At 44.2% G+C, this 27,828-nt stretch overlaps 1 protein-coding gene across 1 annotated transcript; it reads right to left on the bottom strand.

Moving 5' to 3' along the window:
- Positions 1 to 17: 17 nt before the first annotated feature.
- On the bottom strand, positions 18 to 27,516 carry LOC124010927 (ATP-binding cassette sub-family C member 4-like). Its single transcript, XM_046323749.1, has 30 exons — positions 27,299 to 27,516; positions 25,439 to 25,549; positions 23,730 to 23,850; positions 23,355 to 23,579; positions 22,653 to 22,742; positions 21,623 to 21,786; positions 16,331 to 16,456; positions 13,816 to 14,065; positions 12,932 to 13,039; positions 12,119 to 12,208; positions 11,535 to 11,726; positions 10,793 to 10,887; positions 10,603 to 10,689; positions 8,393 to 8,489; positions 7,944 to 8,153; positions 7,120 to 7,257; positions 6,956 to 6,993; positions 6,745 to 6,851; positions 6,454 to 6,600; positions 6,200 to 6,279; positions 5,936 to 6,086; positions 5,739 to 5,858; positions 5,480 to 5,590; positions 5,226 to 5,326; positions 3,942 to 4,289; positions 3,713 to 3,802; positions 3,415 to 3,587; positions 2,732 to 2,837; positions 935 to 1,069; positions 18 to 745 (listed from the first exon to the last, which is right to left on the bottom strand). Exons 1-30 carry the CDS (start codon positions 27,370 to 27,372, stop codon positions 659 to 661), a joined length of 3,972 nt encoding a protein of 1,323 aa, XP_046179705.1. The 5' UTR covers positions 27,373 to 27,516; the 3' UTR covers positions 18 to 658.
- Positions 27,517 to 27,828: the final 312 nt, after the last annotated feature.

Below are 27,828 nucleotides of genomic sequence, written 5' to 3'. Positions count from 1 at the left end.
TGACACTTTACATGAGATTGATTTGGTATGGCTAAATAACTTATGTTTTTACTTTGAATACAAATTATATTTATAATAAATATGATTTATATAGAAATTATTAAAATAAAACTGCTGCAAAAAATGAAAGTACTAAACTACATTACGTAGTATTTACTTTCAAATCGGATATTAATTGGCCACATATGAATCTAAGGAAAGAGTCCTCAAATGTTGGCCCTTAAATTGTATACGCAAGTCGTTCTCAAATATCAGTCAAGTCACGATTATACAATCAATTGTCATGGGTCTCGATGATTATTACTTTAAATCGATTGATTGGCTACTGCATGTTCATATAAAGATAAATAAAATAAATAAATAAATAAGGGACAGTTAACATTTAGTGTTATCCCACCACATACTTTCCCAACTTTTTTTTAGCTTGGGGAAAAAAAATCCCTACAACTGCATACGTGGATTTAACTCAACTCGGCCCCAACTGGACCAAACCGTTGCGATTCCTGTCCAAATGGAGTTTCCAACATGTAGTTTTTGCTGGGTGATAAGGCACTGTTGATCTCTGTAGACTGGAGAATGCCATGGGACTGCAGTGCCAGCCGACTCCGAGCAGCAGTACAACAGGCTTTAAACAATAGTCAAAGCCTCCTCTAGGTTCTTACAGGGCCGTCTCAAAGATGACCAAGTTGCCGTCTGCGCCGACCCCGCCGTTGGTCGTACTGGGACGACTCCGGCTATTGTATGCCTGAATCAAGATGAGAAAACCGGTGTTAGTGTATGCCAACCCGAAACACCAGAGGTATGTGGTGGACGCACAAGAACACAACTCCCACACATCTGTGTGGTATTATGTCACTTTGAACATTTCTAAACTATTTCACTGGCAGAGAACAGAGCGGGAGAGTAAAGTAGAAATGCTCTGTGTGCTACTTACCTGTTCAGCTGACTGCAGGAGGGCAACGGCCTCCTGCCTGCCTGTCTGCTGGACCATCTTGAAGAAAATACCATCGTGGTTCTGAAGTAGGGTGTGGGGCTCGTCGTATGCGTGGATCTGACCCGCGTCTAGAACCTGTGAACAGAGTCAAGTTATATAGTAAGTAATCTATGGTGTATCATTAGGGATACAAAAAGGACCTGACAAGCCCTTGGGGGACACGCACACAACCGTTCAAAAAGGTTTGGGGTCACTTAGAAATGTCCTTGTTTTTGTCCATTAAAATAACATCAATTTGATCAGACATTTAAATGTTGTAAAGGACTATTGTAGCTGGAAAGGGCGGATTTTTAATGGAATATCTACGTAGGTGTACAGAGGCCCATTTTCAGCAACCATCACTCCTGTGTTCCAATGGCACGTTGTGTTAGCTAATCCAAGTTTATCATTTTAAAAGGTTAATTGATTATTATAAAAAAACATTTTGCAATTATGTTAGCACAGCTGAAAGCTGTTCTGATTAAAGAAGCAATAAAACTGACCTTTAGACTAGTTGAGTATCTGGAGCATCAGCATTTGTGGGTTCGATTACAGGCTCAAAATGGCCAGAAACAAACACTTTCTTCTGAGACTCAGACTATTCTTGTTCTGAGAAATGAAGGCTAATTAATCCATGCGAGAAATTGCCAAAAAACTTAAGATCTCATACAACGCTGTGTCTCCTTTCACAGAACAGCCCAACCTGGCTCTAACCAGAATAGAAAGAGGGGGAGGCCCCGATGTACAACTGAACAAGAGTACAAGTACATTAGAGTGTCTAGTATGAGAAACAGACACCTCACAAGTCCTCCACTGGCAGCTTCATTAAATAGTACCCGCAAAACACCAGTTCCAACGTCAACAGTAAAAAGTTGACTCCGGGATGCTTGCCTTCTAGGCAGAGTTCCTCTGTCCAGTGTGTGTTCTTTAGCCCATCATTTTTCTTTTTATTGGCCAGTCTGAGATATGGCTTTTTATTTACAACATGCAGGAGTCGCCTCTTCACTGTTGACGTTGAGACTGGTGTTTTGTGGGTACTCTTTAATAAAGCTGCCAGTTGAGGCCTTGAGGGGTCTGTTTCTCAAACTAGACACTCTAATGTACTTGTACTCTTGCTCAGTTGTGCACCGGGACCTCCCACTCCTCTTTCTATTCTGGTTAGAGCCAGTTTGCACTGTTCTGTGAACAGAGTAATACACGCTGTTGTATAAGATCTTCAGTTTCTTGGCAATTTCTCGCATGGATTAGCCTCAGAACAAGAATAGACATGAGTTTCAGAAGAAAGTGTTTATTTCTGGCCATTTTGAGCCTGTAATCAAACACACAAATCCAGATACTCAACTAGTCTAAAGGCCAGTTTATTGCTTCTTTAGTCAGGACAACAGTTATCAGCTGTGCTAACATACTTGCAAAAGGGCTTTCTAAATGATCAATTAACCTTCTAAAATGATAAACTTGGATTAGCTAACAACATGCCATTGGAACACAGGAGTGATGGTTTGGGCCACCGTAAGCCGACGTAGATTTTCCATTGAAAGAAATCTGCCGTTTCCAGCTACAAAAGACATTTCCAACATTAACAATGTCTACACTGTATTTTTCTGATCAATTTGATGGACCAATTCTTTTTTGCTTTTCTTTCAATAATTTCTAAATGACCCCCAAACTTTTGAACGGTACTGTATATAAAACAAAAAATACTGTAGAGTAGACAAGGTACCCAGTTGGGTGATCATTGTGTAACTGGAGTGCTCTCACCAGAATGCGGTCGCTGTCGATGATGGTGTTGAGGCGGTGGGCGATTGTGAGCACGGTGCATTCCCTGAATTTCTCTCGTATTGTCTTCTGGATCAGCTCGTCTGTTCTACAGAGCCAGGACAGACAGATGAGGACACACTCAGCTGGGAGGAAGAAACGCTCACTTTCCTCTACTACTTGATAACTCCCAGTCTTGTGTTGCATTCATAACCAAGTGGGAAGTTGGTAATTACCTGCTGGATGCAGTCAACTAATTGAGAAAAGACGAGTGGCTAATTGACCATAGGCTGCATCAATCTAAAATTACAGCCATCATGCCTGTAAACAAATTAGTGTTCGAAAACCATATTAGTAAGTTGCTTTTTATTTATTTATTAAAGTATGGTTTTACTGTTTCATTTAACTGCCAAAAATGCTGCTTTTATCGAGAATTTCCTTACTAGGGGATGTCAGAGGTCAGCATGTGAGAAAAATCAGAGCTCGGGAATGATAGACAAATTTCCCCACTAGTAATTACCAGTTGGAGGGGCCTTCAAGTAAATTTTTCCCAGTCATAAGTGGTAAATACCACCTTCCCACATGGCTATGAACGCAGCATTAAAGCATGTCAGCTGCTCAGCTCTAAAGGACAGACGGGAGGTCCTCCATGGCAACGTGTGTGTGTGAGAGAGGAAGCTCTTTACCTGGGGTCCACGTTGGCCGTGGCCTCGTCGATGATGAGGATGCGGTTCTTCCTCAGGACGGCTCGGGCCAGACAGACCAGCTGCCTCTGACCCACACTGAAGTTGGAGCCCGACTCTGCCAGAACCGTCTCCATCTTATTGGGCAGCTCCTCCACAACAGACTTCAGCTGGACCTGGAGAGAAAACAGTTACTGGAGTAAGACCCTGATGCCACCAAAAGCCCATTAACCTGTATGTAAATGTGTGAGAGTATATCTCGAAACTGTATCTGCATCAATAGGAGTCTGAGAAGCAGTACCTCTTGGAGAGCGTTCCACAGGTCCTCGTCTGTGTGCTGGCTGAAAGGGTCCAGGTTCTTCCTCATGGTGCCTGTGAAAAGCACTGGGTCCTGCAGAACAGAGGGGCCACAAGCAGAAACATGTATTAAACTCTAACAGAGCCATATCTGAACTAGAAGCCTTTCCTTTACTACATTCAGAAGGACTAAGGGACAGAGCAGCCACAGAAGACCCACCAACAGTAGCTACCTGAGGTATGATGGACATCTTCTGGCGCAGGTCATGAAGGCCGATCTCGGAGGTCAGAACTCCATCGATGTAGATCCTGCCCTCTGGCTCTGCCAGGCGGAAGAGCGCCGATACCAGGGAGCTTTTCCCCGCACCCGTCCTGCCCACGATGCCAACCTTCTCTTTGGGCCTGAACATGGCCTTCATGTCCTTCAGGACCACAGGTCCGTCTGAGCTGTAGGAGAAGCTGACCCGGTCAAAGGTGATGAGGCCTTGGCTTGGCCACTCAGGAGGAGGACGCTTCTGGGTTTCCCAGGGTGCTTCACTCTCCAGCTCTGTGTACTCCACCACCCTCTCCACTGACGTCATCTGAGGACAGTGAATAAAGCACCATGTCAAACAGTCCTGGCTTTTGTACTAGCATGGCTTCTCTAAGCAAGCCCAGTACAGCATTGGGGGTGAGCTCACTACCATCCAGGAAGGGAAGGCCAAGAAAATCATTAAAGATTCCAGCCACCCAAGCCATAGACTGTTCTGTCTGCTTCTGCACAGTAAGCGGTACCAGTGCATCAAGTCTGACAGCAACAGGCTCCTGAACAGCTTCTATTCACAAGCCATAATACTTCTAATTATTAACAAAATGGCTACATGGACTATTTGAGTTACCCTTGTATTAATTTAGTCTCTATGCTCACTCACAGGACTCTACACACTCAATTTGCACACACACACACAAATACATACAATCGTCACATTAGCTACTGCTACCCCGTTTATCATACATCCTAATGCCTAGTTACCCCACCCATATCACCTCAGTACACCTGCACATTGTAAATATGGTACTGGAACTGACTGACCCCGAATATAGCTTACTGACTTCTCATGTTCTTATTTCTATATCTCATGTTTTTGTTCTGTTATTTTTAGTACTACATTGATTACTGCATTGTTGGGTTTAGAGCTTGCAAGAAAGGCATTCCACTGTACTTGTGCAATACGTTAACTGTGGAACTAAAAGCACAATAGAGAGCGGCATTAAGAAGCTTCAGAAAACCCTCAGGCTGGATTCTTGAAAGAGCCGTTATGGACAAACATTCCATCCTGGCACGAATACCAGCATGAAAGGCCAAATAGACCAGGAGGCAGTTTCAGAGTCACCACTAATAGTTCTGAAAACTGGCTTACACATCTCAATCAACATATTTACAGACTAAGTTCTCTGGTGAGTTTGTAAAGCATGTAGCATCTCTGAAGGGATTGATTGTAAATACAGGTGTTCCTCTACATATCTGGTTGTCTCACCATGTTCTCCACCTCAGCACTCTGCCGTACCCCCCACTGGAACATCCCCATGAGAGTCACAGCGTAGGACAACGCCAGGCCTACAGATCCAGCCTCCACCTCTAACAAGGCCAGAAGAGAAACAAAATAGGACACTAGTTAGACCCAATGCTCAATCAATCATTTCTATTCTAGGTCTGGCAACAAGCTGTAGTTTTCATAGCCTCTTTCAGCTAACTGCAATTGTGTTGGCTCTGTGTGCCGTTGTCTCTTACGGTCTCGGAGCAGAAGGCAGCCGAAGGCAGTGATGGTGACGAAGACGGCGCACATGCCATCCAGGCGGACGGCAAACCAGCGAGAGGTGACCAGGAACAGGAACCAGGATTCTGAGAAACGAGAGACAGTGATTCAGTTTTATTCCTGTAGAACAGAGCGGAGACTGTTTGAGAATTATATTTAAGAACACGTATACATTCTACCCAATGTACTTGTACAAACAAAATGGAAGTAAGGCAGCATTGAAAGGAGAACCACCTGAGTGCAGATCCTGATAAGTGTCAAAGGTGTTCTGGAATCTCTCCTCGGCTCTGAAGGCTCGGATCGTCCACAGACCTTGGAGGGACGAGGACAGGTGGGAAAAGACTGGACTCCGAGCTGCAGAGAGACACATGATTACTGTCAGCACACACACACACACCAAAAAAAAAAATTAAAAAGCCACTGGCACTCACTGGTGGATTCCAGGCGCTTCACATCTCGTGACGTCTGCAGGAAGTAGCGTCTCAGGAACAGAAAGACGATGACAAGAGGAACCAATGGGATGAGGATCCAGGGGATGACGGAGGCTGCTACAGCGACCACACCGATGATCTGCAGGAATATCTACTCAGGAAAACAGGCCCGAAGAAATAACCAGAGGAGAGGGAAGAGGTTAACTGGTGATCGAATAGTAAATACCTTGTGAAGATGCAGGGCCAACATGTGTCGTGGCTCACCTGAATGAAGTCCACAAAGGTCCAAGGTAAGGCCGCGTCCAGTTGGCCGATGTCCTTAGAGAAGCGGTTGAGGACTCTTCCTGGGACACAAGAGGAGACAACACCAGGAATTTAAAGACTTTTCTTTCTTTGTCTACAGATATATTATGTCTGACCTCAAGTAAACACAAATACAGCATCCCTCAACACAAAACTGTGGCAACAGAAAAACTCTTTCCCTATATGTTCCAGTTTGTGCATGGCTTATGGCTCACCAATTGGGTTAATGTCAAAGAAGCGTACAGGTGTCCGGAGGATAGAGTTGAACATGCGGTTGTGCAGAGACTGAGCAGCTTTCACCAGCACATTGAACATCAACAGACTCCTGGCAAAGCCAAAGATGAGAGTTGCTCCAGTCAAACCTGAAAACACAGATTTCCCATTTTAGGATGTTACATTTTGTAACACAGACAGACACAAAGGTTATGGAGGAAGAAAGCACCTGCATGACACTATTCTAGGAGAAGCAAAACCATTTCCAGAGTAGGGTTTCCACGGTGTCTCACCTGCGTAAATGCCGAGGTAGAAATCCAGGTTCAGCTCTTCAGTGACGTTGACACCATTTTGGACGGTCACAGTGCCGTTAACGTTGAGCTTCTCCTGCTTTCCTGCCCTGTCAATCACAGAGGAGACAGAGCCAGTCCCAACACAGCATGTTAAAGGGGTAACATGACAGTTGCATGACTAGAAATGAACAGTGAAATTAAAACGTCTTACCAATATGCCAGCCACCAGTCCTGTAGAATGTATGCTGCCTGCACACAACAACATATGTTAGTAGACCTATATCATTTAATGAAGTCGTCATCAGATTGAGTTTCTTCCACACTACTAGCGCTGTTTTTGACCATGTAGTTGTACTGGGGTTATGATGTCATTACCTGAGCTAGGAACTGGAGTAAAACAACTCCTATCAACACCAGGATGTTGGCGCCTGCCTTCAGGTACTTGACATAGAGGCCGACGCCGATGGTCCCCTCCGAGCGGCTCTCCTCGACTACTGTCTGGACAGGCTCTGCCTGCATTACACAAACATCATAAGATTTATTGGGGGCTATTCATTAAAGCCACTGCAAATAAAATGAAATCTGTGCAACATAATGTTAAGGGAGTCATTCTGTGCACTCTGTGTAGGAGAACCTCTGCAGAGGTTCAAGCACGAGGGACGTTGAGAACTTACACAACCCCTGTGTTGGGGAATCTGAGCATGTCAACAAGATACAAATTAACTTGTTTTTCTTTTTAAGGAAAGTACAACATGTACTCTGCTGTGGCTTGCATAGCTTCTACTAAAATTACAAGGCAACAGTAAACACTTTGTCCCCGACGAATGATGCAGTGCCACCCCCCCCCCCCCTCTCGGGAAAATTGAGTTATAGCCTATGACTAAATAATTTCAGTCTATTATTATAGATACTGCCTTGGGCCAAATTGTGTAAATGCTGAATCTCTATGGCAAGACATCATTCACCCAAGTGTCGTCAAAATCGTGTCAGTGCTGTCTGAGATATTACGTATGATTGAATTTGCTGTGTCTGGAAAACTTCTACTAAAGGTTTGTACGCACTGCCTTCTTGTGGACAAAAAGAGCAAACACAGGTAACTTTTTCGTCACTCACTGCTTTGCTACAAAATATCATCAGGGACACAGAGTGAAAATGCTCCTGGCGACTGTATCAAAGGACTGGAAGTGGGCGGGACCCACCGGAAGCTGTTCAGTTCCATCTTTAACAGAACGTATGGAGGAGGTGTGGGAGACGACGGAATTCTGCGAGAGGGTGCGGCTGCGTGGGGAGCGGCTTTCAGTCTCCGGCCCTGGGACTTGTGGCCCCTCCTCTTCCCTCTTCAGGAGGGAGGTGAAGTCGACCCCAGAGCGCTGGAGTTCACTGTACGTCCCCCTTGCCACCATGTGACCCTGAAACAGACTCACGAAAGTCACACCCCACCAAACATTTTGAGTTTGTATGTAATGTATAAGTATTGTCTGTGTGTAATTATACAGGTGTTCCTACATGTGTTTACAGTAACCCATGGTAACATCTCCCCCCTGCTTGCAGTGCAGGTCTTGCATTAACTTAAGCACAGGGTAGTGCATGTGTGCTCCTATGCAGTCTTAAAGCATGTGTAGAATGTTAAACCCTGCCAGGAACACACCTCCTTGAGGACGAGGATCTGGTTGGCTGCTTGGAGGTACTGCAACTGGTGGGTGACCAGGATGCGGGGCTTATTCTTCAGAATACCACAAATACACCTGGACATACAAACACATGGAGACAGTCTGAGATGACAGCAGACCTGCCAACCCTGTCCAACTTTTCAGAGTACCAGACTCATGTGGGCAAATTGGAGATTGGTCCTGTTTGATAGGTGACAATCACTTGGGCCAGCTCACAAGTATTGGCTTTTCAGACACGGATCCTAATCAACACTAAAAGCAAAAACTTTTTTTTTTTTAAACAAAAATAAACACATCGACAGAGACCTCAAACTGGTTTATAAGCGTGGAAGTAGGCTACCGCAAAGGGATGCTGAAAGCTGTTCGCTAGTTTTCTAAACTCCCGACTCCATTTAATGCCAAGATGTTAATTTTTGATTATAATTTTTTTGTGGCGTGGATCATAATTACAATTATGTTATGAGGTTGCGTGATCCGTGTAATATTACGTGGAAAATACAACTAATAGGGCCTTTCGGGTGGCGCAGTGGTCTAGGGCACTGCATCGCAGCGCTAGCTGTGCCACCAGAGACTCTATTCGTCGTCCGGGTTAGGGAGGGTTTGGCCGGTAGGGATACCCTTGTCTCATCGCGCACCAGCGACTCCTGTGGCGGGCCGGGCGCAGTGCGCACTAACCACAGTGTTTCCTCCGACATATTGGTGCAGCTGGCTTCCGGGTTGGAGGCGCGCTGTGTTAAGAAGCAGTGCGGCATGGTTGGGTTGTTTTTCGGAGGACGCATGGCTTTTGACCTTAGTCTCTCCTGAGCCCGTACGGGAGTTGTAGCGATGAGACAAGATAGTAATTACTAACAATTGGACACCACAAAATTGGGGAGAAAAAGGGGGTACAAAAATAAAAATACAACTAATGGGACGCATAATTAAATGTATCACTCGCACAAATGAGACCAGTTATTTTTCGTATTTGCGTTTAAATTTCTTTCACTAACAAATGCGAGTGAACTGCTGGCACTTCAGAGCCCACTGAATGTTCATCTTATGTTTGCTAACGTTAGCTTGAAACAATAATGTGTTTACGTTTCCACAACACAGGGAGTCCAAAAGGGATTTGTCCATGTGTTTACGTACAGCTGACAGTTGGCAAACTCAGCATCACAACAAACAGGAGGGGCTCCGTCTAATAATTATGTATTGCAGCCCGAGAATCGGGACGTTAGATTTACTCAGTGGATTTATTTTTTATGAAAAATTAAATAAAATACAATTCAGGCTCTATTCATTTCTGCATACTTTTAACCGGGATCTCGTGCCTGTGTACACGGGCAGAATTGCATTGTTGGTATGCAAAATGCGTGCATTTTGGTGGGTCTGTGACAACATCCACACCAAAAACACAGATTTGCTCTTTCAACGGCTAGAACACGTTTCAATAGTGTTATAGCTTTTTGTAAAAGTGAGCCCTGCACAGTAAACGTGCAGCCCACTGCTCATCACTGCCCTGCTGGTTCCATTATGAACACTTTCAGGGGACCATGTCATGTGACAGGAAGAGGTAGAGTAGGGCCCTGTTGCCATTGTGTGCCTGAGAGTGGCAGCAGCACCACTCCTTTTCCTGCCTTTCAGAGGCTAGGGCTGCTTTGCTGGAGACCTCAGGGAGGTAGGAATAGAGCACTCCAGGCTTTCCGCTACTCTGCCAGATAAATCAACAAAGGACTGGGGGACAGGAGCAGGAACAGAATGCTTCATAACGCCCCAGAACAATAGTGAAAGTACCATACATATTCCAGTTTATGCTTCAGTAAGTCAGTAGTTCATCCACTGTATTACATACTTCAGTAAGAGAGGAACACTTTGCTCATGATCAATGAGGTAATTTCCTTGCTTAGCCAATGTTTAGACTTGGTGAGCTACCCTGTGGCAATCCCTGTGATCCCTTATAAAAGGACAAGGAGAGTCCTGCTGCTGCAAAAATGGATGAGCTCGCACAGACATCAATTCAACATTGGTTCAACGTAATTTCATTGAAATGACGTGGAAACAACCAGTGTGTGCCCAGCCAGTTGTGTTTTCTATTGTTTTGCTGTTTTACAGTCATGTTGAGACAGTGTACTGAGAGCAGTTGTAAAAAAAAGTTGTAAAAATAAAAAAAATTCAAGAAAGTGTTTAGCTGAAATGGTGGTTCACTCACTGTTCAAACAGGTGTCTCCCGACCTCAGCATCCACAGCACTTAGAGGGTCGTCCAGCAGGTAGATATCAGCATCCTGGTACACAGCCCTGAGACACAACAAGGCTTTCAGATAGAGACTGGAGGATATTCATCTATAGAATGTACCTCAACTCATTTCTACTCTGGTAAGAAGTGGAGCTGTGGTCTTACCGGGCCAGGTTCACTCTAGCTTTCTGTCCCCCACTGAGGGTGGCTCCTCTGTCCCCTATCAATGTCAGGTCCCCGTCTGGCAGCAGCTCCATGTCCTGAACACAGAAGGGACAACCGAGACGACAGGGGTTAACAGGACCCACAACCATCAGAATCTCACATTGTGTTCAATAGGACAGAGGGGACAGAGCGTGTATGTGTTCAATAGGACAGAGCGTGTATGTGTTCAATAGGACAGAGCGTATATGTGTTCAATAGGACAGAGCGTGTATGTGTTCAATAGGACAGAGCGTGTATGTGTTCAATAGGACAGAGCGTGTATGTGTTCAATAGGACAGAGCGTGTATGTGTTCAATAGGACAGAGCGTGTATGTGTTCAATAGGACAGAGCGTGTATGTGTTCAATAGGACAGAGCGTGTATGTGTTCAATAGGACAGAGCGTGTATGTGTTCAATAGGACAGAGCGTGTATGTGTTCAATAGGACAGAGCGTGTATGTGTTCAATAGGACAGAGGGGACAGAGCGTATGTGTTCAATAGGACAGAGGGGACAGAGCTTGTATGTGTTCATGTACGAGTGTTGGCAGCTCTGATGAAAGGTGTACCACCTAGAGCCCAAGGTGTTGGTGCTCTTTGCAGTCAAAAGTTCAAGAGATCCAACGTTCACAATGGAGCTTCACCAATCCTTGCATTTAGCAATCTCCCAGCATTAAATATGAGAGCTCCATTCAGTGTGTCTTACCCTCTTGAGGGCGCAGGCTCTCAGGACCTTCTCATACTTCTGAGGATGGAGCTCTTTGCCAAACAAGATGTTGCTGCGGATGGTTCCAGGGAACACCCAGGGCTGCTGGGAGGCGTAGGTCAGCTGACCTTTGACCTTCAACACCCCCTTGTCGTGAGGCAGCTCCCCAAGGATGGAGCTGAGCAGAGAGGACTGTGGGAAATGTGAAGGGGGAACAGGTGAGCTTGATAAGAAGAACATACACTGAGTGTACAAAACATTAGGAACACCTTCCCAATATTGAGTTGGATTTAACAAGTGACATCAATAAGGCATCATAGCATTGACCTGAATTCACCTGGCCAGTCTGTCATGGAAAGAGCAGGAATTCATAATGTTTTGTACACTCAAGTGTACACAAAGGCAGGCACTATGTCACAGTAAGAGGAGAAAACCTCAATGTTTACACATCCTGCAAAACCGGTATCTGATTCACATTGTAGCTAAATAAATATTCCAGTTGGCTTACTTCCCCGCTACGTTGGCGGTCCTCATACAGTGATGCAATAGGCTGCCACACCAAGCTAAGAAACATGACCTCTGACCTTTCCAGCCCCCACAGGACCAATGACAGCGACGAGCTGCTCTGACTTTACTGTGAGTGACAGGTTCTGGAGAGATGGGGCGTCCTGACTCTGTACAGAGCGAGAGAGGGGTCATTTCAGGTTACACTTTATTATAAAGGAGTGAGCACCAAAATGCATAAATACACAAATGCTAACCTGCCTTGTTATTGTAATGGTGAGAGGTTAGCATGTCTTGGGGGGGGTATGAGCTACCTTTCTCACAAATCAGTCAGGACTATCCATAATCATGGTAGCATCCACATTAATGTAGAAGTGTTTAGAAACAAGTGACATTATTTACCATTCATTTCTATTGGGCACAAAATAATCTTAAACAACCAAAACAAACAGCAAATGCATCCAAAATGTTTGTAGACTCACAAGTTTAATACACAAGTGAATTTGTTTATAAACACTTTTGGTCCCCTAAAATGGGAGGACTATGAACAAAAAGTGTTGTAATTTCTAAGCGGTTCACCCGATATGGATGAAAATACCCTGAAATTAAAGCTGACAGTCTATACTTTAACGTCAGTCATTGTATAATTTCAAATCTAAAGTGCTGGATTAGAGAGCAAAAACAATAAAATTGTCTGTCTCAATACTTTGAGCTCACTGTACACACACACACACACACACACACACACACACACACACACACACACACACACACACACACACACACACACACACACACACACGTAGCATCAAGCATCAAAAGGTGTTTGTGATAGCAGTAAACAGTACTGTAGGTTTATCTCAGAGTCTGGGTGGCAGTAGATGAACATTCACCTTGTCCCAGTAGCAAATCAGGTCCTGGATTTCCACAGAGGGCTCTTGCTTCTCCTCCTGGAGAAATCCATGGTTGCTTTTCACAATCTCATCCAACAGGAGAAAAGTCTGAGTGGAAACAATAGTTCACCAAGAGTTCAACAGTGATATACAGCCATGTCTCCTTATGTTAACAAAACTGCCACATCGAGACGGACCCGAGACTTTATTTACAATCGTGTTGGATCGAGATGACACATTCAACAACTTGAGGATCTTGACTGCAACGATGCCTGTTACGTCCCTGGCTTTGAACAATCAGATGTCATACAGGAATGAAAAGCCTGGCTGTGGCTCAGATAAGTCCCATGGTGATTTTACAGTCACTGATCATAAAGCATGATAATGTGACATGATTACATAATGAGTCTTAGGAGGTCAGATCCAGAGCTGGGCCTTGTGTTTCACATTGGCATCCAGGCAACTGTCAGGACAGCTCATCTAAAATTAACTAAAAAGGAACCCAGCGCAGAGATGACACCTGCACTGTCGGAAGCCAACACGTGCAGAAGACTATCCTTGCACAACTTCAGGAGAGCTCTGGTACTGCATGGTTCACACATCAAGAGATAATACATATCTGTCAACAGAGATAATGCATAAAGTAAATGCACAATAACCAGAGCAACTGGGCAAGAATGGGACTCATATCCGCAGCAGCGCTTAGATCTGCATTTCACATGGGATTCTTTTTAAGGGACATGTGTCATAGCATCTCTACCTTGGATGAACTATACAGATACTGTGTGCTTCCCAGGAAAACATTACCATATGATACCACAAATAAACACTAAAACTCCTTTGGAGAATGCAACCATTTAAGAAGTTCCCATGTATTGTAATACCTTGATCCTACGGACGCTGATGCGAGTCTCAGACAGTTTCTCTACAGCCGAGGGGAAGAAGAGGGTGACGGTGAGGCGGACGGCACTGTACAAAGACACTGTCACAAACACCCGGCTGGCTGAGATGGTGTTCCCCAGGAGGACGTAGACGGTGAAGGTGATGAAGACTATGATCTTACTGGCCGCAAAGAAGGAGGCCATGTTGAGGCCTCGCAGGTATGAGCTCGACATGATCTTGGAGATCTCTTTCCTGGGGAGGGGGGGGAGAGAGGCATTCCGTAACAAAAACAAACCCAGAAAGTCGATGTGCACCACAGAGTACTATCGTATTCCCATAGCGGACGCTTGCTAATTGTTAACAAGTGCAAGTCAACATAAACAAATTGCAAGGACAGACACCCCAGCTCATAAAGCTGTTCAACTATTTTAAATGGTTTAAATGGGTTCTTGATCCAGGAGGGGATTTATCGTCTCTGCTGTAACCAAGAAGCTTGATCTTGCAGGCAAGCCACTTAGCTAGCAAGTTAGCAAACCAAATACATAGCTGGATCCCTGATTGGAGAGAATTAAAAGTTAAACTTATAGCTAGCTGTAAGATATTTAGCTGACAAACAGTTGTGAATTTCAAGCGTAACTTGAACTTCACCTCTTGCGCTGGACAACAGTCACCACGGAAGCTTCCGTTAACTCTGTGTGCTCTTTGTAAACAAACATACTGTAATGAAACAGCAGGGAGCAGGTCTCGAACTCTCGACCTTCGATCCCGAGGTCCGGCGCGCTCTCGACTGTGCCGCAAAAGCATGCTCGTGCGGCAGGGTCGATTTCCGCGCTTATAAACCCAGGGTCGTAACAATACCATGATTGGCTCAATCAGCTGCTTTGGGGAAGTGCTTCATAATGAAAAACACAAAACAGGCGAAATGAAGAACACGATCTGCTTTATCTATTAACCTGGTGCACAAGACGACTGCAGGATGACTGCACTCAGTGTCCAGTTTAATTAGGTACACCACCCTGTTCACAAAAATGGTTAGCTTCTACAGACAGTAATTCACGTGGCCATGGCTTGCTATATAAAGCAGGCAGACCGGCATCCAGTTACTGTTCGATTGAACGTTAGAATGGGCAAAGCAAGTGACCCAAGAGACTCTGAGCGTGGTATGATCGTCGGTGCCAGGCGTGCCGATTCCAGTATCTCAGGAACCGGCAGTGACTAGGGTTACCGAGAATGGTGCGACTGTCAAAAAAACATCCAGTCCGCGGTAGTCCTATGAGCGAAAACAGCTAGTTGATGAGAATGGAATGGTAAGAATCATGCAAGCTAACATGTGCAGAACGGCATCTCGGAACACACAACTTGTCGGTCCTTGACACAGATGGGTTATTGCAGCAGGCGACCACACCGGGGTTCCACTCCTATCAGCTTAAAAAATAAATAAGTGGCTCCAATGGGCACACTATTTCCAACGCTAGATAATTGAGGAGTGGAAAAACATTGCCTGGTCCAATGGTAGAGAAAGGATTTGGTGTAAACAGCATGCGTCCATGGCCCCATCCTGCCTGGTGTCAGCGGTACAGGCTGGTGGCGGTGTTGAAATCGTGTGGGGAATGTGTTCCTGGCACACGTTAAGTCTTTTACTAATTGAGCAAAGTTTCCAATCTCCGAAGAATTCGGAGGTCCACGCTAGGGTTAGGCCCTCACATGGTCCACGCTAGGGTTAGGCCCTCACATGGTCCACGCTAGGGTTAGGCCCTCACATGGTGCCGTGTCTCCCGCGTGCTAGCGTAGCAACGACTACCCCGCTGGACCCTATGATCACTTGGCTACATAGCTGATGCTTGCTGGACTGTTCTGGAAAAGGGGGGTCTGACCCAGTAGTAGATGGGTGTACCTAATAAATTGGCCACTGAGTGAAATAAATATAAGTATTGAAAAATCATACCGTGGGTATTTCAAAATACCCCAGTATAACCCTTTTCATTAGGCTTGGGTGGTAATTACTAGGATTTTAGTCGATTTGACTGACATCTGTATGTTTGTATAACTTATACATTTGTGTCAGTGTTACTTTGGCACAAAGTACTAGATAAGATTATCTAGACAATACATTGAGTCTATCTAAAATGTCTGGACAAACCCTCAGAAGAGACAATGTAGTTAGTGTGTTTGACAGTTTCCTTAATAAACGTTGTTACATCATCATAAGAAGCTATTGTTGGTGTCGATTCTTCATGACAGAAAAATTACAAGAAGAGAAAGGTCTTTGGTTAAAACACACCATGGGACTTTCACTCGCGTCAGCAATCCTAACAGAACAACCAGCTGAAATGAATCATGGGTGATAACAGAATTCTTGAAATAACACATTTCACAATCTGTAATGGGCTTTGGACAATAGCGTTTGTTAAGCCTTATTACAAGAACAATATCTACAAATCTAACACTATCTCAATATTGAGTTTGTTCTGTGCAGTGGGATCCGTGCAAAAGCTTCAATGTTATACTTTTTTTTACCTTCTGACTTCATTGACCAGTGCTGAGAAGGGCTTCTCCCAGGCATACATTTTGATGATCCTGATTCCAGACACCACTTCATTCATTGTGCGTATCCTATAGTCTGTCAAGGCTGCTGTTTTACTCCTGCAAGGAAAGGACAGTCATATATTAGGTCTGGGTTCCTCAACCCTCAACCCCTCCCCAGCGATTTTATTTTTAGAAATCTGTTCCAAAGTATTCCCAAGCATAATAGAAAGATACTTACTCATATGATTGTATACAAATGTAAGGTTTGAAATTACTATGATTTGGTCAAATATATCTGTTTGGGCTTCCTGCAGCCAATTTGCAGTCCACAAATTTAATTCGTTTTCCTGCCCCCTGAACAACTGGTCAAGAAAAAAAAAATCCTGCCGCAGCTGAATCTAGTTGATGATCCCTGCATTAGGTTAAAAAAAGACCATATATATATATATTTTTAGGCAATCCTGGTTTATTGACAAGACAGCCAATTGTGCCCTCACATGGTCCACGCTAGGGTTAGGCCCTCACATGGTCCACGCTAGGGTTAGGCCCTCACATGGTCCACGCTAGGGTTAGGCCCTCACATGGTCCACGCTAGGGTTAGGCCCTCACATGATCCACGCTAGGGTTAGGCCCTCACATGGTCCACGCTAGGGTTAGGCCCTCACATGGTCCACGCTAGGGTTAGGCCCTCACATGGTGCCGTGTCTCCCGCGTGCTAGCGTAGCAACGACTACCCCGCTGGACCCTATGATCACTTGGCTACATAGCTGATGCTTGCTGGACTGTTAATTTATCACGGTACTCCACTTTGTTTACCTTTTTTTATCTGTCAGCCCTAGCCCCGAACTCAGGCCCTGTGTGTAGTTAACCGACCCTCTCTGCCCATTCGTCGCCATTTTACCTGTTGTTGTCTTGGCTGATTAGCTGTTCTCTTACCTGTTGTCTTAGCTAGCTCTCCCAATCAACACCTGTGATTGCTTTATGCCTCGCTTTATGTCTCTCTTTAATGTCAATATGCCTTGTATACTGTTGTTTAGGATAGTTATCATTGTTTTATTTCAAATCAAATGTATTTATATAGCCCTTCGTACATCAGCTGATATCTCAAAGTGCTGTACAGAAACCCAGCCTAAAACCCCAAACAGCAAGCAATGCAGGTGTAGAAGCACGGTATCAGGTATTTTACTGCAGAGCCCCTAGTCCCACTGCACATGCCTCAGATACCTTCTTTGTCCCACCTCCCACACATGCGGTGACCTCACCCAGTATAACCAGCATGTCCAGAGATGCAACCTCTTAACACTCAACTCAGTGCCTGGGCTTATCTCCACTGTACCCACACCCCACCATACCTGTCTGCACATTATGCCCAGAATCTATTCTACCACACCCAGAAATCTGCTCCTTTTATTCTCTGTCCGCAACACACTAGATGACCAGTTTTGCTAGCCTTTAGCCGTACCCTCTTCCTACTCATCCTCTGTTCCTCAGGTAATGTGGAGGCTAACCCAGGCCCTACGTGTCCCCAGGCACTCTTATTTGTTGACTTCTGTAATTGAAAAAGCCTTGGTTTCATGCATGTTAACATCAGAAGCCTCCTCCCTAAGTTTGTTTTACTCACGGCTTTAGCACACTCCGCTAAACCTGATGTCCTTGCCGTGTCTGAATCCTGGCTTAGGGAGGCCACCAAAAATTCTGAGATTTCATTACCCAACTACAATATTTTCCATCAAGATAGAACTGCCAAAGGGGGAGGAGTTGCAATCTACTGCAGAGATAGCTTGCAAAGTTCTGTCATACTTTCCAGGTCTATGTCCAAACAGTTTGAGCTTCTAACTTTAAAAATGTATCTCTCCAGAGATAAGTCTCACTGTTGCCACCTGTTATAGACCCCCCTCAGCTCCCAGCTGTGCCCTGGACACCATGTGTGAATTGATTGCACCCCATCCATCTTCAGAGTTCATTCTGTTAGGTGACCTAAACTGGGATATGCTTAACACCCCAGCAGTCCTACAATCTAAACTAGATAACCTCAATCTCACACAAATTATCAAGGAAACCACCAGGTACAACCCTAAATCCGTAAACATGGGCACCCTCATAGATATCATCCTGACCAACTTGCCCTACAAAGGGATCTCAGCGATCACTGCCTCATTGCCTGCATCCGCTATGGGTCCACGGTCAAATGACCACCCCTCATCACTCTCAAACGCTCCCTAAAACACTTCTGCGAGCAGGCCTTTCTAATCGACCTGGCCCGGGTATCCTAGAAGGATATTGACCTCATCCCGTCAGTCGAGGATGCCTGGCCATTCTTTAAAAGTAATTTCCTCACCATCTTAAATAAGCATGCCCCTTTCGAAAAATGTAGAACTAAGAACAGATATAGCCCTTGGTTCCCTCCAGACCTGACTGCCCTTGACTAGCACAAAAACATCCTGTGGTGGACTGCAATAGCGTTGAATAGTCCCTGCGATATGCAAATGTTCAGGAAAGTCAGGAACCAATACACAGTCAGTTAGGAAAGCAAAGGCTAGCTTTTTCAAACAGAAATGTGCATCCTGTAGTTCTGACTCCAAAAGGTTTTGGGACACTAAAGTCCATGGAGAACAAGAGCACCTCCTCCCAGCTGCCCACTGCACTGAGGCTAGGTAACACGGTCACCACTGATAAATCTATGATAACATTTCAATAAGCATTTCTCTACGGCTGGCCATGCTTTCCTCCTGGCTACCCCAACCCTGGCCATCAGCTCCGCACCCCCCGCAGCTACTTGCCCGAGCCTCCCCAGCTTCTCCTTCACCCAAATCCAGATAGCAGATGTTCTGAAAGAGCTGCGAAACATGGACCTGTACAAATCAGCTGGGCTAGACAATCTGGACCCTCTCTTTCTAAAATGATCCACTGCCATTGTTGAAACCCCTATTACCAGTCTGTTCAACCGCTCTTTCGTATCGTCCGAGATCCCTAAAGATAGGAAAGCTGCCGCGGTCATCCCCCTCTTCAAGGGGGAGACACTCCAGACCCAAACTGTTATAGACCTATATCCATCCTGCCCTGCCTTTCTACAGTCTTCGAAGGCCAAGTTAATAAACAGATCACTGACCATTTCAAATCCCACCGTACCTTCTCCGCTGTGCAATCTGGTTTCAGAGCTGGTCATGGGTGCACCTCAGCCACGCTCAAGGTACTAAACGATATCATAACAGCCATCGATAAAAGACTACTGCGCAGCCATCTTCAACCTGGTCAAGGCTTTCGACTGTCAATCAGCGTATTCTTATCGGCAGACTCAATAGCCTTGGTTTCTCAAATGACTGCCTCGCCTGGTTCACCAACTACTTCGCAGACAGAGTTCAGTGTGTCAAATCGGAGGGCCTGTTGTCCAGACCTCTGGCAGTCTCTATGGGGGTACCACATGGTTGAATTCTCAGGCCAACTCTTTTCTCTGTATATATCAACGATGTCGCTCTTGCTGCGGGGGATTCCCCGATCCACCTCTACGCAGACGACACCATTCTGTATACATCTGGTCCTTCTTTGGACACTGTGTAAACAAACCTCCAAACGAGCTTCAATGCCATACAACACTCCTTCCGTGGCCTCCAATTGCTCTTAAACGCTAGTAAAACCAAATGCATGCTTTTCAACCGTTCGCTGCCCGCACCCGCCCGCCCGACTAGCATCACTACTCTGGACGGTTCTGACCTAGAATATGTGGACAACTACGAATACCTAGGTGTCTTGCTAGACTGTAAACTCTCCTTCCAGAAATCTCCAACCCAAAAATCTAATCTAGAAATCGGCTTTCTATTTCACAACAAAGCCTCCGTCACTGGCGCCGCCAAACTTACCCTAATAAAACGGACTATCCTACCGATCCTCGATGATGTCATCTACAAAATAGCTTCCAATACTCTACTCAGCAAATTGGATGTAGTCTATCACAGTGCCATCCGTTTTGTCACCCACCACTGTGACTTGTATGCTCTAGTCGGCTGGCCCTCGCTACATATTCGTTGCCAGACCCACTGGCTCCAGGTCATCTATAAGTGCCAGCAGCATAACACCCTGAATACCACTGCTGGCTTGCTTCTGAAGCTAAGCTGGTTTTGTCCTGGTCAGTCCCTGGATGGGAGACCAGATGCTGCTGGAAGTGGTGTTGGAGGGCCAGTAGGAGGCACTCTTTCCTCTGGTCTAAAAAAAAATATCCCACTGCCCTGTGTAGAGTGCCGTCTTTCAGATGGGCCGTTAAACGGTTGTCCTGACTCTGAGGTCATTAAAGATCCCATGGCACTTATCGTAAGAGTAGGGATGTTAACCCCGGTGTCCTGACCAAATTACCAATCTGACCCTCAAACCATCACGGTCACCTAATAATCCTGTTTACAATTGGCTCATTCATCCCCCTCCTCTCCCCTGTAACTATTCCCCAGGCCGTTGCTGTAAATGAGAACGTGTTCTCAGTCAACTTACCTGGTAAAATAACAGATAAATGAAGAAAAAAAAGTCTATGCTAGGTAAAGCTCTGCCTTCTCAGCTCACTGGTCACGATAACAATACCCACACGCTCCAGCAGGTATAGCTCACTGGTCATCCCCAAAGCTAACACCTCCTTTGGCCACCTTTCCTTCCAGTGACTGGAATTAATTTCAAAAATCGCTGAAGCTAGAGACTTACATTTCCCTCACTAACTTTAAACATCAGCGAACCGATCACTGCACATAGCCCTACCTCATCCCCCATATTGTTTTTATTTACTTTGCTGCTCTTTTGCACACTAGTATCACTACTTGCACACCATCATCTGCTCATCTAGCACTCGTGTTAATCTGCTAAATTGTCATTACTTTGCTACTATGGCTTTTTTATTGCCTCACCTAATTTAATTTGCACACACTGTATATACACTTTTTCTATTGTGTTATTGACTGTACGCTTGTTTATTCCATGTGTAACTCTGTGTTGTTGTTTCTGTTGCACTGCTTTGCTTTATCTTGGCCAGGTCACAGTTGTAAATGAGAAATTGTTCTCAACTAGCTTACCTGGTTAAATAACGGTGAAATAAAAAAAATATTCAACACTAGGGTTAGGATTATGTTCTCATATGGTCTATTCTAGGGATAATCATTACACATCATAAAAGCAGGCCAAAGATCAGTTTGTAAAGCAATTGGTATGTTCATTGGGTTTCATATTGGGCAAGAAAAGGCACTCACTGACCTCCCTGCGTGTTTTGAAAAATCTTAAGCTCAGACTCCTATCTACATGGTGTGTTACCTGAACTTGGAGAAGAGCCTTCCAAACATAGTCTGCGTAGGCATAAGGATGACGAGGACGGCCATGCCTGCGAGGCATGATGGGCCAATCTCCACCCACAGCAGCCCCAGGACGGCCGCCGCCTGGAGAGGCCCCACCCACAGGAAGTGCAGGAAAATAGTTACCTGTAACCAAGAGGGATCATGTGTTGGAACTCATAGGGTGAGTGTTTCTAAACAAGAACAAGATTTTGGGAGGTTATGGTACATCAGTTGTCTCAAATTCCCTCCAGCAGGCCACCACAAGTGACTGATGTGGCCCACAAGCCATGAGTTGTAGACCCGTGTTCTTGACCCCTGTGTTACAGCTATAACATGGCTGATTCATCTACACTGTAGTTTGATGCTACAGTCAATGAATGCAACTGTGCACGTTCCATTCAGCCATGTTCGAAACAGTAATATGTAGAAGCACCTTTCCTAGACTTTGAATCATTGACCACAATATGCAATAAAACAGCAGGGTGGAGTAGGGCAGTGTTTCCCAACCGTGGTCCTTGAGTACCCCTGACAGTACACAGTTTCATTGTAGCCCTGGACAAACGCACCTCATTCAACTCATTGAGGGCTTCATGATTAGTTGACAAGCTTAATCAGGTGCACTTGCACAGTGTTACAATAAAAGTGTGTACTGTTGGGGGTACTGGAGGACCAGAATTGGGAAACACTGGAGTAACAAGTCAAAATGTTAATTTGTCTGCCAGGTGCCCGGAGAAGCCTGTGACTCTGACCTTTATCAAAATGCACAGTACTGTACTTTAAAAACTCAAGTGTTACTTTGACTGGCACCATGCAGGTTAATAACTCAGTCGGCCTTGTGCGACTTCCAGGGTTGAAGTAACACAGCTGATATTGGATTGGGTCTGTCTGTCTGCACAGTGTAGCAAAAGGTCTTAAAATATAGGTTCATTTGCAACAGCTTTTTCTACTGTTGCTTGTACACTAAGTCAGCAATATCCAAAGTGACAAAAAATGCATTACAGGGTTCATACCTCATCAAATTTGTTGACATCGTTGGATAGCAGGTTCACTATTTGGCCTGTGGTTGTTTTTCCCATCGCTGCACTGCTGAGACACAGGGCCTATGGGGTGACATATACATTACCAAGTTAATTATTGCAAACTCAATAAATAACCAGGTCATTTGTCAAGAAGACAAAAAAAATACCTACATGTCAGTTTGGAAAAGGCAGTCATACCCTAGAGCAGGGTTTCCCAGCCCTCTCCTCAGAGACCACTAGTTGTTTCACATTTTGTATGTAGCCCTAAACTGGCACACCAGATTGAATTACTCTTTAAATCATCAACCCCTTGACTAATTGAATCAGGTGTGCAAGCTTAGGTTTAAAAAAGTGAAACGTATGGGTTGGGAAATACTGCCCTAGAGCAGGGGTGTCAAACTCAAACCAAGGAGGGCCAAGTGTCTGCAGGTTTTTCCTTTCAATTAAGACCTAGACAACCAGGTGAGGGGAGTTCCTTACTAATCAGTGACCATAATTCATCAATGAAGTACAAGGGTGGAGCGAAAACCCGCAGATACTTGGCCCTCTGGAATGAGTTTGACATGTGCCCTAGAGGGAGGGTGGCTCATCCTTTAGTCTGCCAAGTTCAAGTTCAGGACATCAGACACAACCTTGAAAAAAACAGGTAAAAAAATAAAAAAAGGTCTGTAGGCATGTGTCTCTTATACTGACCTTCTTGTAGATCATGTGACACATGGCTACTCGCATCTTCATGCCGGTCCTCTGGACGTGGAAGAAGTAGAGGTGATGCGTGACGGCCAGGATCAGGGTGGACAGACAGACACCAGCAGCGTAGCCAAAGGCCTCATACAGTGCATCCATATTATCAGGATCGTACTTCTCAAAGTATTGGATCAGCTTTCCCAAGAACACTGGCTGGATCACCTTAATCACCTCCTATTGGGGGAACAAGAGAAGAGGTAGAGAATACAGAGGATATGAGGTGAATCCACAGCTTGATATATAAAACATATGGCTAAGATATCATGAATTCCCTAGCAGGGTACCAGTAAGTCTTACACAGGTCGTGTTTTTTCTTCTACATACCTCAATAAGAGTAAAGATCCCCAACACTGCGTAGGGTTTCCAGTAGCACTTGATCAGGACTTTGGTGAGTTTGGGAGGCCTGAGATCTTTGGCAGCCTTCTGCACCTCATGGTCCCAAAGACTGTGGAGAGATGGCTTTCATTTTACTTTGGGAGAATCTCAATTGCAATGACTTGATTTCTCACGTCCTCGCCAAAGAGTTTTGAGGAGGCGAGGACCGACGACGCAAGGTATCCCTATAGGTACCTGGATGTTCAACTCTGCATTGCATCATGTGGTGATACAATTACCCTTAAAGGGGCAATCTAGGATTGGTACATCCATTTCTTTACATTTAATTGAATGATTATATAGCCATTGATTTGTGAGCTTAGTTCAACTGTCTTAATCCATCACAACACAAAATAAGCTTGTTTTACTCCACTGTGTCTAAACAATGTCATTGTAAGCAAACACTATACATCTTCAAACCATGGTTAAAACTATAGTTCCGACCTTGTGGATGGTCAGTGTTTGCATCCATTGCTCTGTCTGAATCTTAGAGTATGAATGTGTAACTCAAAGAAACTCACTGAAGGTTCATAATATACAACAATATCAGATCAGTCTTGAATGTCCTAATTACACACCAATGTGTCGCCAGATCACACATGGAACACCTTTAAATAGTTCTGAAGTAACTACATTGATTCGTCATTTTAAAATATATCGAGGTAGTTTTCCCTGCAAAAACAATATTTTAAAATAGTTTATATTACTCAAACCACCTGCGGGCCGAAATGGACCCCCTGCAATGTTTGACACCCCTGTTTAGTTAAAGACTACGGATTGATCAGCATGACCACATTTAACACACGTAGGATATGTTATTTACATTTGTGTACCTCCCTTTAGTATGATACGCTACGTTGCGAATAGAATAATGGTCCGGTTACTTAAGACAGAAACAAAAGTAGGTCAGGGAGCATGGGTCTTTCCAGTAACTCAAAGGTTGCATGTTTTAGGCACGTCGGAGACAACTGTAGCATTTTAGCCAACCCTTCCCCCAACCTCAACTTAAATTCTCCATACCTGCTAAGCAAATACTCCTAACCTGCTGCTTTAGCCACAAATACTAACAACGCAACAAGAAGCCCGGTCCCAGAGAAAGATGTATAATACTATACGTCCTCCAAGATGCTTGATACAGTCAGTCATCCAATATGTATGATGTGGTACAATAGTTCTTACATTTTGTAAGGTAACCTATACTAAATGGAGGGAGTCAAGTGTACATTCCAAATCCTACAAATCTCCCTGAGGCCAGGTTGGATAGGTGAATATTCACAATGCTGAAACAGTTTTTTTATTTTTTCCCTCATTTACAGGAGGGTATGCATGCTTCCTTTTATTGAGTCATTTTATAACTGTCCTTGAAAGCAGACAGGACAGGCAGCATGTAAAATATTAACGAGGACATGTTAAATGCTGCAACTCCTTTCCACCCATTTATCAAAGGATAAACAGCCAAAAGGATATGGCTTTTATGATATGCTTGGTGTATAGTAGTGGTAGGATAAACATCCTCAGGTGGGCGATAAGCAACTGGTTTGAAGGCAATTCCGCTATTACGTTTTATTTAAGGTGATGTTTGGGCTTAATTAACCACAATTCATCAGGCCACTTCTGTCTTGGGTCAAAATTATATGTTTATTATACGTTTGCCATACCTCTGTAGTTCTTCTCCCAGTTTTTCAGACCCATCCTCCGGAAGCACTTTGTACATGTCATCTTCCTCTAGCCTTCGTTTGTATCCAATGCGGAACAAAGGATTTAGCCAGCTAATGAAAAGGGGAAGAGAGAATATATGGAAAAGGGGAAGAAAACAGAGCTAGAGATGAAGAGAAGTGTTTAATACATATAGTGTTACATTCAGGATGAGCAGGGCAATGTATGCACTAGACCAGGGGTTCCCAAACGCCTTCCTGGGGCCCCCCATGGGTGCATGTTTTGTTTCCAGTTTTTTTCTTCCTAGCACTACACAGCTGATTCAAATAATAAAATCTTGATGATGAGTTAGTTATTTTAATCACTGTGTAATGATAGGGGGGAAAAACTAAATGTGCACTCCGGGAGGCTCCAGGGCCGAGTTTGGGAAACATCCTAAACTTTTTCACTCATGCTCCCCTTTCATCTAGGGCTGGGAATTACCAGGGACCTCACGATATAATATTATCCTGATTCTTACGTGTCGATATGATATGCATTGTGATTCAATGCTGCGATTTTTTATTGTGATTCAATGTCCCAAACATATTGCTCACCATATGTCTGCTGCAGAGGGACAAGAGAGAGCTATGAGAAAACGAGTTTTGATCGGTCATGGAAATAAAAAAGTGGTGAAATGAATTGACTCCCTATTTAAAAAGAATATAGAGAACATGCTATGAAGGGGAAAAAATACTGGAGATATGATACAGCTACAGCAAACTAGCACAAAAATAATGTTGGGATAGTCAAAACGATAGCTACATAATCAGGATATTATTTTTGATCTATCGTTTTTCCCTGATCACTACTTTCATAATCACCTGGACATTTCTGACAAGTTATAAATAGCTCTAAGGTCTGCAATGACAAGAGGGAAAACTGCTGATGCACTACCCAATTTCGAAATTGCACCTTGTGCATTATACTACTACAACTTCTTCTTAAAGTTTTGGTTATTCCTCATCTCCCACTACCTCTTCAAGACCCCACTGCAGACCCCTCGTGGCCCCCAGTTTGGGAACCACTGCAGTAGACGATCTACTCTATTTGTGACATATGCCTACAGGTAGCATTTCTTTGTAAAAAACATTTATTGCAAATGCTTGAGTACCCAACTGTGCTCTGTGCATGTAAAATGTACAAATTGTCAGCAAATGACGTAGCAAACTTTAAAAAAAAATACCTACTCCAGTCTTCTTTTGAGCTAATTTGCACTGAAAAAAAAGATTTTGCTCAAAAGATTTTGTTTTACCCATTTGTACATTACTGTCTTTATACGTGGGGTGGGGTATTGTTTTTCAACTGGAAAAGTCAACAACAAAAATTGCTGGAGCGCGGCTTTAATGTAAATAAAAGGCACAGATTGTCTCATTCAATTCAAAATGAAGCATTCATCCTTTCCCTTCTCGCAGAGGTTTACCTCTGAGTGTATCCGAAACAAACAAGGTGGGGATTAATAGCCTAGCTTGCGCAAACAATATTCTTGGTTCATAAATTACTGGAATCTTATTTGGCACCATACATAATCCAAGACTATGAATCAACCGGAAATTGTGATTTCACGGTGGGAGAAACCATGGAATTACATTGGTTTATTACACAAAGTGCGTTTTACCCGACTAGTGCTTTTTAAGTTATAAGTGTTCATTATCACGTTATACCCAATTTAATTAAACATCTAATCGTTTAACCTCTCAAACTAAAATTGACTGAATATCTTTCGAATAGCCGAACAGTAAAAACTATAACGACTATCGACTATCTGTAGAGCCTAGCTCAGCTTCATTTCAATAACCCGGCAGCGAAGGTTGCTGACTTACCAGAAGAATACCTGGGAGAAAAGATTAGCTGTTGCCGATGGATTCGTCTTCGCATCTTTTTTTACCGGTTCCATATTTCCCTGCTGGCACTATTCAAAGATTTAGCCAACGTCCACGTGTGCGGTCGCCACCTCCACTCTTCAAAACTGTAACTTTATTTTCTGTTGTGTAACATAGTTGCACGCACATGGTACTAAATTACAAGACAGACAGCCAATAGAAAATGTGATAATTATGTAAAGCCAATCACTGATCTCGAGTCGGAATTGTGCTGTGGCACGACACGCGCTAGCTAGCGCCAAACAGGGTCGTCCCTAGTTACCAAAGTCATAATCCCCGCCTATTTCTAAAATGTATCTTCTTAATTCCTATTTTTGTAACCTTAACCACACTGCTAACCTTATGTCTAACCTTAAATGAAGATCAAAAAGTACATTTAGGTTTTCATGATTTTTTACGAAAAAGTCCGTTTTATTTTGTGGCTGTGGTAACTAGTGGAAACCAGGGAGCCGTGGAAGTATAGTAATTGG

Source organism: Oncorhynchus gorbuscha, linkage group LG23 (assembly GCF_021184085.1).
Source record: "Oncorhynchus gorbuscha isolate QuinsamMale2020 ecotype Even-year linkage group LG23, OgorEven_v1.0, whole genome shotgun sequence".
Lineage (NCBI taxonomy): Eukaryota > Metazoa > Chordata > Actinopteri > Salmoniformes > Salmonidae > Oncorhynchus > Oncorhynchus gorbuscha.
Note: the sequence above shows the minus strand (reverse complement) of the source record. Positions and strands in the feature narration are given on the sequence as shown.

Bases quoted from the DNA above. Each gene is read 5' to 3' on its own strand.
- LOC124010927 (XM_046323749.1), bottom strand. From the start codon at position 27,372: ATGGAACCGGTAAAAAAAGATGCGAAGACGAATCCATCGGCAACAGCT. The intron at 13,040-13,815 runs GTATTACAATAC...GTTTCCACTCAG, and splicing joins TCAGCGTCCGTAGGATCAAG to ACTTTTCTCCTGTTGGATGA. The intron at 12,209-12,931 runs GTGAATGTTCAT...CGCTCTGTACAG, and splicing joins TGATTTGCTACTGGGACAAG to AGTCAGGACGCCCCATCTCT.